Consider the following 12,842-nt stretch of genomic DNA (forward strand, 5'->3'; position numbering starts at 1 on the left):
AAGTTTTATGATTAAATTGTTCACATGCTGTTGAAGCGTAATTAATATTCATTAAACCCTACGTGATTTATGCCGAAGTCAGGATGCCTCTTGTCATTTGAAAATATTCACATAAACTCTTTATGCTTTCGACTAAACAAGAAAAAAATAAAAAAAATATGATTGGATGATTGGGAAAATGTGAAATATCAATTATGTCCCTATTTAATAATGTTGAACAAACTCAAATCTATAGTCAATCTCATCCCCTCCTTTTGATTTGTCTCTTTTTCTACCTTTTTTTTTTTAACGGTTTGGAGGGATATCCCGGAATCATTCGGACTAATCCCCCAGACAAGACAGAACTCGTCTCAAAGATGCCTAGCAACGATAGCAGGTGAGTATCGAACCTGAGAGCTTGCTGTAAAGACAGACGACCGGAATCAGCCAAGCTACCCACTGGGGCAATTGTCTCTTTTTCTACTTCATTGTTTTTTTCCCTCTTTCCTCATATTTTCTTTCTCTTTTTCCCCTTCCCGTCGTTTCTTTTTATCTTTTATGCTTCCTTTAAGTAACTTTCTTTCTTCTCTCTCTCTCTCTTTTCTTCCCTTTCTCGTTCATTTTCTTTCTTTTTGTTCTCCACTTTTGAACAACCCAACCACCATCTTGCTCCATGAACCCAACAGAATCTTGAACAGAAATGAATCAATTACCATCAAATTTTCCACACAGGAATCATCCCAGTTTTTCGGGCATAAGCGAAAATCCCACCAGCTTCAATTACCCGGCCAGCATCCCTAATGGGCTTCAACTTATTCTCTCTCCCAGTGTAGTGATTGATCAAATTGTTATCTGCGAGCTCAATTGTCACCACATCTCCAGTCCTACATTCCTCACAGAATTCCTGAAGAAAATCTCCAATGGATAAATTTCTCCATTCCCCACATATTTCCTGAAAAAAATCCTCGCATAAGATTCGACCACCACCGCTGCTCCTCCTATCAGCTCCGCCGGGGCATTGCTCACGGGAAGACCCGTATCCGAAATTGTCACCACCGATGACGATGGAGTAGTTCGATTTGAATTGGCCCGGTTCAATGAAACGCGTCTGGGAGAAAAGAGGGAAGTCCGATTAGAGCACAGGACCCAAGCTTTTTGTTTTCTTCCCGGTTGGAAAGATACTCGGCGGGATGGAGTGGGGGTAAAGTACTTACAGAGCACAGGACCCCACATAAATTTAGACCTTTGTTCATAGTTTTGACATCATAAATATAAAAGCTAACGTTTTGATCAAAAAAAAAAAAAAAGAAAAGAAAGAGAAAAATTAAAAATGGAGTGGCAGTAGTTGAGCAATCTTTTATTGTTTATTTGGAGGATTTTTTTTGGGACAAAAAAGTATACATTTTAGGGCACCTTAATATTTGGATGCAGGAAGGGTATTTTTGGGACAAAAGTATACATTTTAGGGCACCTAAACCATTTTTCATCGTAAATTGCGTTTTCAATGTGCGTGCATGGTATTTGTCGGTCATTTAGGCAAATTTTCAGCATCTTCTAGTTCAGTCGGAATCACGGGAAGGTTATGTAAATATTTGTAAATGACGAGTCTTTATCGCAAATCACATAGAGGTTATGTACGCATTTTTAAACGACAAGAGAGTCCTGACTTTTACTAACGTTTCAGAAAAAAAAAAAAGAAAAAAAAAAGAGAGTCCTGACTTTACCGTAAACCACAACAAAGTTGAGTGGATTTTTACCCAAGGAATAAAATTTTCCCTTTGGTGGGGCGACTCGTCTTCAATTGCCGATCGCAACAGATAAAAGGATAAGATCGGAACTGCGGTAAAAATCAAACGCAAGCTCTATCGTAATTATGGAGAATTTCTGCAAACGCCTGGCTCAGGTGCAACCGCCAAGGGACTGCTAATTTGACCGTTTAGTCCAAAGGTGAACGGATCCTTTTCCGGATTGGTTGGTGTGGAGAATTAGTACTCTTTTAACGTGTGTTCTGCGCGTTAAAATTGGGCCCCTTCCCTCAAAAAAATAAAAATTTGGGCCCCTTCAATAAAATTTGGAATTTCTTGAGTGTCCCCCAAAAAAAAGGACAGAAGAGATTCAGTATTCTCCGGGATAAGGTTTGCCGAGGGAGGTGATCTTGTGAGTCATTTTGCAAACTGCATATTCTCGGGAGAAATTCAATATTCTGTTCCTTTTTGGGATTTCGATTTTCTATCTCCATACGTAGAGGACGACAGGATAATAACTTCCCTAGCTAGGGACCCGGAGTAAAGATATATCACACTTTATGCTGCTCTTTGGCAAGAAAAGTTCTTAAAATGCCTTTTAAAAAAAAAAAAAAAAAAAACTCACATGGATTTTAATGGATACTCAAAACAAAACATGGTTTTTTTCATTGCATTTAAGGTCTACTTCCACAACATATTGCCACCACATCAATCATACGTGTAAAACAAAATCTAAATACCACACCATCTCCCATAAAATATGTGAATTGTCTATATATGTGCGTTTTAGATAACTGCGGACGAAATATCTCTATTTTTTTTACACCAACAAATAATTAGGTTATAAAAAATTAGACATTCAACATATATTATTGAACCTCATGCCTTCAGAATATTTTGAAACCTTTTCTTTTGGTTTAATGAAGAGTTCAGAAAATCTTAGAGCTGTGGATAGCGGAAGCTCCAATGGAGTATGCTTCCAATTATATGTTTTAAAAAGAATTTGTTGGAGATTTAAACTCAAGATCTTTTAATTTCTGGAACTTTAATCTTAATCCCTAAATCGAAACCATGAAGACGTGCACTTGAATACTTAAACATAAACAACTTCATTATAATATGCATTTTTCTTGTTGCATGGTTTGCCATTTGTATTTCTGAAGTGGATGCATTGTAAATCTTATCTTAGACCATGGACAAATAAAATCTAATTCTTATCCATATATTTATCCTTCAAAATGATGTACTTGCATCCACATTTCTATTTCTAGTATAATTTCTCTGTTTTATCCGTGAGAACAAGAGGACGGAAGAGTAATTACAACCGCCATAAGGAGTGTGGGTGGTGTGGAGTTCAAGCCGGAAGGCAAACTACCAGCGAGGCTGAGGTGGTAATATCATGGCCGTACTTTGGAAGACCAAATAGCCATGAACCTTCTTCCTCATTTCCTCATCTTTGTCATAGTGTCGTGTCATTCATGTAAAACCCACCCTTCAAATTTCTCACGATATTTCCAGACTCAGCTAACCTCTATCATCTTTCATCTCGCCACGCGAATTCAAGCACTAACTCTGTCACTGACGACACCGGTGACGGTGAGTGAAGACTCCCGAATTGTGATTCCACGACCCTAGGCCACGCGGCGACCCGATGCTGATTAGAACCCGCGACAGAATCTCAGACCCACCAAATAAAGAAAAAAAAAAAGAAGAGGAAATTGTAAACTGTGAAAAAGTCCAAAATTTATTTTGTCAAGTCCCAGCACCAAACCATCTGCACTAGTACGCGTATACTTATGAGTTAAAATGGATTGGAAAAATTCTTGTTAACACATCAGAAGTGTTTGGACAGCACAAATATGTTAAATAATATTTCGCCTGCATCATAAATATATTTTCTAATTCACCTTTTTATGTTTTTAATTATCTTTTTATCTCACATACATCACATCACAAAAAGTGCTACAGTAATTATTTCAAATAATACCTTATCCAAACAAACCGTTACCAAACATATAACCCACCCAAGAAATGCAGATCGAAAAGAAGAAAAGGAAAAAAAATATATAAAACCAGATATTTCAATTAACAAAAGAGGTAGGGCCCAATAACAGAGCTCCTAAACTCCTCCTCCACCTATATAAACCGATAGTGCCTCTCATGCAATTCTCGCTCACTCAGTTCTCGTGCAGCGTTGTTTTGACAAGCCTTATACAGAAACCCTAGCCCCCCTCTGTTTCCTTAGCCGTTAGGTTTCCGTCACCGCGCGCTCCCTCACCCACCCTCCCTCTTCACCCCTCCTTCTCCCTACCCCCACCCCCGGCAAAAACATTTCTAATTCTCTCCTTCCTCATAGGCCTCCTCTGTTGTTACCCACCCTGAATCTGTAAAACCTTTCCGCAGCTCTTTTCCTTTTTTTTTTGGAATTTTTTTTTTTAGATCTGCATGGTGAAGCCCTCCTTCGGAGCATAGAATTGTGACCTCTTTCCATATTCTCCCCCGTTTATTAATTTGTGAAACCAAAATCCACTTCTTCTGAGGGGTAGGCGTGGGGATATCTGGGTCTTGTAAGGGTGAATCTGGGTTTGGTTGTCTTTTGATTCAGATCTCTTCTTGCTTCTTTTGAGGGGGTAGCCGGGGCCTCGGCCTCGGCGGGTTCTAAAGCCCCCACCTGTTACAACCATACAAAAATTAAAAATAGATTTAACATCCGCCCTCACGGAACCAATTGTAAAAATTCCCAAGTATAAAATTTAACAACAAAACTATTCTTTGATTCTTTTTTCCGATCTCTAGCAAAAAGAAATAATAATAAAAAAAAAACAGATCGGGGAAGAGATGCCGGCCCTTGCATGCTGCGTAGACGCCACTGTAGCTCCTCCTCCTGGGTACGTCTTCGCCAGGGACAGCTCTCTTCCCGCGCCGGCGGCTGATTCTGTATTTCTCCCCTCCTCTGCCGCCGGCGTACCTTCGCCGACAAACGCCTCCGCCACCGCTGACGTCTGTCATTGGTCTCCAGCTCTTTCTGCTGCACTTTACAAGGTTGATGGATGGGGCGCCCCTTACTTCACCGTCAACTGCTCCGGCAACATTTCCATCCGCCCTTACGGCACTGATACCCTTTCCCACCAGGAGATCGACCTCCTCAAGGTGGTGAAGAAAGCATCCGACCCGAAATCCTCTGGCGGTCTTGGATTGCAGCTCCCCCTCATTGTCCGCTTCCCAGACGTGCTCAAAAACCGCCTCGAGTCCCTCCAATCTGCTTTTGATTATGCTGTTCAATCCCAAGGCTACGAAGCTCATTACCAAGGCGTTTATCCTGTGAAATGCAACCAGGACCGCTTTGTGGTTGAGGACATCGTCAAATTCGGGTCGCCTTTCCGGTTTGGATTGGAGGCCGGGTCCAAACCTGAACTTCTCCTTGCCATGAGCTGCCTTTGCAAGGGAAGCCCAGATGCTCTTTTGGTCTGCAACGGCTTTAAAGACGTCGAGTATATCTCTCTGGCCTTGCTTGCACGAAAGCTGTGCTTGAACACTGTGATTGTGCTTGAACAAGAGGAGGAAGTTGATTTGGTGATTGACATAAGCAAGAAAATTGGTGTCCGGCCCGTCATTGGAGTTCGGGCCAAGTTGAGGACCAAGCATTCTGGGCATTTCGGGTCAACTTCGGGTGAGAAAGGTAAGTTTGGATTAACGACCACTCAAATTCTCCGTGTTGTGAAGAAGCTTGAACTCTCTGGATTTTTAGATTGTCTTCAGTTGCTGCATTTCCATATTGGATCTCAGATCCCTTCGACGGCGCTACTCGCTGACGGTGTTGGCGAGGCCGCGCAGATATATTGTGAATTAGTACGCCTAGGTGCTTGCATGAAGGTTATTGATATTGGAGGTGGGCTTGGGATTGATTACGATGGCTCAAAGTCAGCTAATTCTGATATCTCTGTGGCCTATACTCTCCAAGAATATGCCTCCGCTGTGGTGCAGGCAGTCCGCTTCGTGTGTGACCGCAATGGCGTTAAGCACCCGGTGTTATGCAGTGAGAGTGGTCGGGCAATTGTGTCCCATCACTCAATTTTGATATTTGAAGCTGTCTCTGCCAGCTCCTATGAGACTCCGCAGGTATCATCTCTTGGCCTTCAGTATTTTGTTGAGCGTCTCACCGAGGAAGGCAGAGCTGATTATAGAAATTTATATTCTGCGGCCGTCCACGGGGAGTATGATACTTGTGTGCTATATGCTGATCAGCTCAAGCAGAAATGTATCGAGCAGTTTAAGGAAGGGTCTTTAGGTATTGAACAATTGGCTGCAGTGGATGGCCTGTGTGAGTTTGTTTCCAAGGCTGTTGGGGCATCTGAGCCTGTCCGTACTTACCATGTCAATCTATCCATTTTCACTTCAATTCCTGATTTTTGGGCCATCGGTCAGCTTTTCCCGATTGTCCCAATTCACCGGCTTGATGAGAAGCCTGGAATGAGGGGAATATTGTCGGACCTGACGTGTGACAGTGATGGGAAGATCGACAAGTTTATTGGAGGTGAGTCAAGCTTGCCCCTCCATGAATTGGAAGGCATTGGTGGTAGTGGTGGGGGATACTTTCTGGGGATGTTCTTGGGTGGGGCTTATGAGGAGGCGCTCGGAGGATTCCATAACCTGTTCGGCGGCCCTAGCGTCGTACGCGTGTCCCAGAGTGATGGCCCTCACAGCTTTGCTGTGACGTGTGCCGTCCCTGGATTGTCCTGCGGGGATGTCCTCCGGGTGATGCAGCATGAGCCTGAGCTTATGTTTGAGACTCTCAAGCACCGCGCTGAGGAATTTGTGCATGAAGAAGATGATGATGGCATGGCCCATGTTTCCTTGGCCAGTGGCCTAGCCCGTTACTTCCACAACATGCCTTATCTTGTGGCACCTTCCTCTTGCTGCTTGACTGCTAATAGTGGTTACTATTATTGCGATGATGAATCTTTTGGTGCTGCTATTGAGTCTGCCGCTGGTGAGGATGAGCAGTGGACTGCCTACTGTGTTGCTTGAGTTTGTACTAGTCCCTATTGTAGCATCTCCATTTTAAGCATTTCAGTCCGGTGGATGGACTCTGCTCTCTAGTTTGTCGTTGAGGTCGTCTGTTTTTTGGAATTTTGTTGCTCGTTTTCCTGTTTTAAATATGTTCATTTCCTCTTCTTAGTTCCTGATGAACAAGATGTACGGAGGCCCTTTGTATTCTCCCTACTGTGGAGAACTGGGAATGTGACCGAATCAGTCTGCTGATGTAAATTCGGTCTCAACTGTTGCCCAATTCTCTGTGTAGTCATTTTCATATGCCATCTAAGTTGACCTCTTTATCTAGGTTTTAATAAATTTAGTTTAATTAATGGGCAACCTTTGTAAAGATGTTCTGTATTTGGGCATTATTTTATATTCGACCATTTTGATCTCGGACTTTGGATTCTTGTCGGAGAGGTTGCAGCCAATTGTACATTGGGCGAAAAGGAGCGTTTTGATTGGCCATTTTATTGACCCCTCTCAAATCGTTCCTTTTACTTCATTCATGGTAAGTGGATCCTGTGTAGGGCCTTTTGGCGTTGTTTTCTTCTTAGATTCTCTTCCTTCCTTATATTCTTGAAAAACTAGTTGTTTAAATAGTACAAAAATTTTTAAAAAGTACTTTAAAAAGTACTCTAAAAAGTAATTAAAATTTTTTTAATATTTAAAAAATATTTTAAAAATATTTTAAAAATTATACTATTCTTAAATATTTCAAAATATTTTTTAAAAATATTCAAAAATATATTCTAAAAACTCTACTCCAGTTAAAATTTTTTAAAAATATTCCCAAAAACAGTTAATCTAAACTGAGCCGAAGGAGAAAAAGAAGAATTGGGATGGATGTGGTGTTCTGCAAAAGCCGGCCCTGTTTTGATTGTCATTTTCTGCCGGAGAATTGTGTCATTTTTCGTGATCACATTTTTCTATTACTTTTTTCTCTCACATACATCAAATCGTTACAATAATTTTTTCATGAAAAATCATGAAAAATGCAATCCAAACGGAGCCGAAGGCTTCATTGCACAATCTTCTCGTCGCGGGGCGTCACTGGTTTTTTAATTCATGTCTTTAGCGGAACTCCATCGATTGCCAAAACGATCCGGGGAAATGGGGCAGGAACGGTTGTCTCTGACAACAGTTCCTGAAGGTTCACGGTCACGACGTGGCCTCAGAAATTTGTGCGGCTCAGATTACAGCATGTAACTCGATTTTCGCGCCATGTATGGGGCCCACAAAAATTTGTTCTAAAGTTACTCATTGTGTAAAGAAAGTTACGCGACGTGTAAAAAATGTTACGCGCTGTTAGAAAATGCACAAACCGCAACAAACGGTTGCACCTGCAATCGTTTGTGCCCCTTGTCCAACGATCCGGGCACCTGATTGCTGGTCAAAAGTGGTTAACTAATTCTGATTAGATTCCAAGCTGTAAATGCCGAAAATGGCTGTAAGTTCTTCGTTCGCGCTTTATCGCAAGAGTAGAGATCTGGTTGCCTTGGGTAATGTACCGCAAGTATCAAGCTTATTTATTCGAAAATTTATTTCTTTGGGGGTACAAAGTGACGTCCTTGGTCTCTTGAGTCGTGACACCCCATTTTGAGCAAAAAACTAGTGCAAATGACTAATCCACCATTTGAGTAACGGAGCCAATGGGATTATTGGGCGAACGCACCTGAATGAATCATGGAGACAAGCAAGCAATGGTGACACCAATTGGGTAAAACACTAGCCATAGTTGATAGAGATGATTTATGGATAAGATGAGCTGTTTAAAGTTAGCTGAAAAATGCATGGGTGACCTATCATGACTTTAAAATCAGGTGATCTTCCGCTCATCCTAAACTATTTATTACCAAAATTGAAAAGAAGAAAACAATAATATAACTTACAAGATTTATAGGTTTGCAGAGTTTAGATTCATCATCTACTACTGCATCACCTTTACGTGGGGAGTAGACAATGGGACAGGAAAATGAGTTGCTTTACATTTCCTGTTAGTACTTTCTTCCGTCCATAGTAGTAGTTATTTACACTACGATGCTCAGAGGAAACAGTCAGAATCTCTCATCAAAATGTCATATTAATTTTTTCTCCCACGTCTTTCGCTGTCCCAAGGGTCGTATTCTTGCGTGAAATGGCATAGGAAGCGTGAACGCTGATAACTGATTGCTAGCGGCTATTCCGTTCCCTAGGTTGGAAAGATCCAGGAATTGAATTCCTTCATTTTGCACAGCATGGGCAACAAGAAGACGTTTTCTCAGCCACAATTTACGGTCATGTCTTCCCTCTGAATGAGTCCAGATTGGCATCTCGCGGCCAAGAAGAGTACAGGATTGCATAAATGTGGATTGTGGAATCAAACCATCTCAAGATTGTGGTTGTAAAAAATACTACTCTATTTTTAAGAGCTCCACACGAGCATTCGCGCTTTTGTTTGTGCATTGAATACATATAGAAAGTGAAGATCTCTACGTCATACCAACTGCGCTGTGTTTTGGGCCCCGTCATTAGCTTTTTGGCACGTTAAGGCAGGAGAGCTTTTTCTAGCGAAGACTCGAGCAATTTGAAAAAAAAAAATTTTTTTTTAAAGTTAGGGTAAAAAATAAACTCATAAAAAATTGAAAGTTGTCACACACACACATATGCACATATGCTCAAGAATAATGTGTGTGTGTATATATATATGTATATGTATATATGTGTGCACCGACACATATATGCTCATGGATAATGCAAGTGGCTATAATTTTGCCATTCAGATAATATTTTGTTCTCATATAGGTACATTGTTTGTGTACCTACTAATAATACTGATGGCATGTTCAAAGAAAAAAATGTTTCACTAAATTATGAACGTTGAAGTTATATTTGGTTTTAAAAAAAAAAAGTTCTATTTGGCAACTCTTATTGGAATTTATTTTCACAAAATATTTTAAGTCCACTATAGCCTTTTATATTTGTTGGATACCTAAATTGGAGTAAGAAATGTTTCTTGTAATGGAAAATTAATATATGATCCAAAGACTATTTCAACTTAGTACGGGGAAAGAAATAACTTTTGACTGGAATAAACGAATTTTAGAAATTGTCAAAATCTAGATTAGTTCGTTATTTTTAGGGTTATTACCACTTTACTCCCTTAACGTTTGGTGTCACTATCAATTTCTCCCTTAACGTTATTTTTTAGTCACTTTACCCCAAGACTAATAGTCAAACTTAATGGAGTTTGTTAATTAAAATAAAAAGACATGTTTAACCCTTAAAATTATTATCACTTTACCCCCATAAACTATAGTCTCATTATCAATTTACCCTCTAGAGTTATTTTTTAGGCAATTTATCCTACCATTAAACCAACTTAGCAAGTTAAAAAATTTTAGAAGAAAATACCCTCTTCTTTGCATAATAAAAATAATAAAAAATTTTAGAGTGGCTCTTCTCCTTTTTAATATTAAGAAAAAAAGTCAAAGTATTAATTTCTTTATTCTTGACAATCTTATTAATATCGAAAAAGAATAAAAAGATGAAGAGAAGGAGGGGGAGAAGGAGAGAGCTCAATTCTTTTTTTAAAAATTACAAATAAGAAAAAATTAAATACTTTTATTATTTTAAAATTATTTCACTTTTCTGTTTACTACCAAATTCCAATTCTAATCTCAACAACCTTAATGTAATACGATAATGTTAGACTTTTCTTTATTTTCTTTCTTTGCAAAATCTAATTTTCTTTCTTCTTCTTTTCTATCCCTTTTTCTTTTTCTAGTATTAATAAGTGTGAAAAAAAGAAATTTGAGAAAATCCTTTTATTTTTATGTTTTTCAATCTCTTAAAGTGAAAAAAAGAAGAATAATCATTCCAACTTTTTTATTTTTAATTATATATAAAAAGGGTAAATATATTAAAATTTTTTTGACCATACTAGTTAGATTAATGATGAGGTAAAATGTCTAGAAAATAGTATTAGGAACTAAAATGATTGTATTACTATAATCTAAACGAATAAATTGATAATAACAATGTAATAATGTTATAAAATAAAAGTGTATTTTTGTCCACAATTCTTAACATGTTGAGTTGAATTACTTATGGAAGTAAAGTGATTAAAAAATAACGTTAGAGGGTAAACTGATAGTAGTGATATAGTTTAAGGGGGTAAAGTGATAATACATGAGTGGTTATACATAAAGGGGTAAACTGATAGTAGTGATATAGTTTAAGCGAGTAAAGTGATATTTTTATTTCTCTAAGTGGTTATACATAAGTGCACACCCTTTCCTGGTTTGGTGTGTAGGAATGATCTAGAATGAAAAGGTCTTTTTACCCAAAATTTTTCTGCCAAAATGGGTAGAAAACTATTTATCATTTTAGTGTTACGTAAACGAAGTCAAAATGGAATATGTATTTCTTTTCCAACGTTTGATATAGTCATATTGAGAAACCAAAATGGGATGAAAAAAATTATTGTGTTAACTTAATTATCCTAAATATAACATAAAACATTTCTTTTTTTATTTTATTTGATATGAGCATCCTAAGGTAAATGGTCAGTTTTTTTGAATTTGACTTTTAACTACACTACTAAGTAAGAACACATTCCATAGATATTTGATTTAGAGATATATAACTTATTAATAATAATAATAATAACAACAACAACTTTTTACTAACAAAAAACTGTAATAGTTGAATACTAATTTAGCCAAACCGAATATTCAAATTGCATACATGTCAATTCCTATGTCCCTTTGATTTGCTTCTATCTATTCCTTAGAACTATTTACAAACAAAAACAATATATATATATATATATATATTTGTGACTTAGCAAATGGTCTAGTGACATTTTTTCTCTTTTTCTAGAGTGCACATGAATGTATTTTGACATATTATTACTTCTTTTGAATGGACAAATGTCATCGCATAATCCAGTTTTGTAAATAAAAGATGTTAAAAATTTTAATTAAATGTCTCTTTTTAGATAGTAAAAAGAGAAAAAAATCTTATTAATTAATAAAACTAGAATTATTTATGACTAAAATGTAAGAGACATTATTAAACTCACAAATAACTTAACATTTGACATGCATATAGAAGATAGAGATATATAAAAAGGTAAACTTGACCCCTGCAATTTAGGTGTTTCTTCGTAGAATTTATATGTTTCGTGAACAGAATGAGAATGAGTTTTCCCTAGATTTTGTGTGGAATGAGATTTCGAGAAAATGTTTGAATAGGCATTTTAGAAGAAAAAGCCTTTCCAAAAAAAAAGTTGTATATCAAACATTAGAATGAAATGAATAAGTTAGAAAAACCTTTCCATTTCAGACCTTTCTAGTGTACCAAACGAGGAATGTAAATTTAAGTGCTTATCTAGTTCTTGTTTTTCTTTTTCAAAGTAAAAAAATCAAAGGAGCCCCTAAATTATCATTGTTGTCCCTTTTTTGCCATTAATCTATTTTTTTGTCTCCAATTGGTTCTTGAACAATTAAAAGTGAATAGTTTAAGGACTTATAGCCATTTTAAACATAAATTTTGTCATAATTCAAGGGCATTTTTGTCCAACCATAATCAAAAGTATTGAGAACTTAATAAAAAGCATTGAGAGTAGGAGTAGAAGCCCTGAAAAGAGAAAACCCTTCATTTTCCTTGAACTCTTCATCATATTTCTCTACTTGAGTAATCTGATGAAACTTTTGACTACTCAAGTATGAAATCAATTAATTTGGAAATTTTATGGAGAAATTTGATCCAAAGTTTAAGGAAAATGAAGGATTTTCTTTTTTTCATAACTTCTACTCCTGCCCTCAATACTTTTGATTAGGTTCTCGATACTTTTGATTATTGTTGGATAAAAATACCCGTCGATTTCATCTGGATTTATGCCTAAAATGGGCAGAAGTCCTTAAACTATGCACTTTTAATTGTTCAAAGGCCAGTTGAAGATAAAAAATAGATCAGGGGCCAAAAGTGAATAACAATGATAGTTTAGAGGCTCCCTAGGTTTTCTACTTTTCTTTTTCATGTCATCTTTTGCAAATGTCAAGTCTGTAAGGACTGTATGGTCATAGAAACCAAAACCAA

At 37.6% G+C, this 12,842-nt stretch overlaps 2 protein-coding genes across 2 annotated transcripts; one reads left to right on the forward strand and one right to left on the reverse strand.

The window, feature by feature from the left end:
* Positions 1–694: 694 nt before the first annotated feature.
* On the reverse strand, positions 695–1,232 carry LOC140036128 (3-isopropylmalate dehydratase small subunit 1-like). Its single transcript, XM_072077415.1, has 2 exons — positions 1,194–1,232; positions 695–1,087 (listed from the first exon to the last, which is right to left on the reverse strand). The coding sequence occupies exons 1-2, from the start codon at positions 1,230–1,232 to the stop codon at positions 695–697; spliced, it is 432 nt and encodes a 143-aa protein (XP_071933516.1).
* Positions 1,233–3,900: 2,668 nt separating this feature from the next.
* LOC113731249 (arginine decarboxylase-like) lies at positions 3,901–7,097 on the forward strand. The gene has a single exon (XM_027256403.2). The coding sequence runs from the start codon at positions 4,563–4,565 to the stop codon at positions 6,750–6,752; it is 2,190 nt and encodes a 729-aa protein (XP_027112204.2). The 5' UTR covers positions 3,901–4,562; the 3' UTR covers positions 6,753–7,097.
* Positions 7,098–12,842: the final 5,745 nt, after the last annotated feature.

The sequence above is a fragment of the Coffea arabica genome, chromosome 2e (genome assembly GCF_036785885.1).
Source record: "Coffea arabica cultivar ET-39 chromosome 2e, Coffea Arabica ET-39 HiFi, whole genome shotgun sequence".
Taxonomy (NCBI): Eukaryota; Viridiplantae; Streptophyta; class Magnoliopsida; order Gentianales; family Rubiaceae; genus Coffea; species Coffea arabica.

Coding starts and splice junctions, on each gene's coding strand:
- LOC140036128 (XM_072077415.1), bottom strand. CDS start 1,232: ATGAACAAAGGTCTAAATTTATGTGGGGTCCTGTGCTCT. Junction 1,088..1,193: donor TATGTGGGGTCCTGTGCTCT/GTAAGTACTTTA, acceptor CTTTTCTCCCAG/ACGCGTTTCATTGAACCGGG.
- LOC113731249 (XM_027256403.2), top strand. CDS start 4,563: ATGCCGGCCCTTGCATGCTGCGTAGACGCCACTGTAGCTCCTCCTCCT.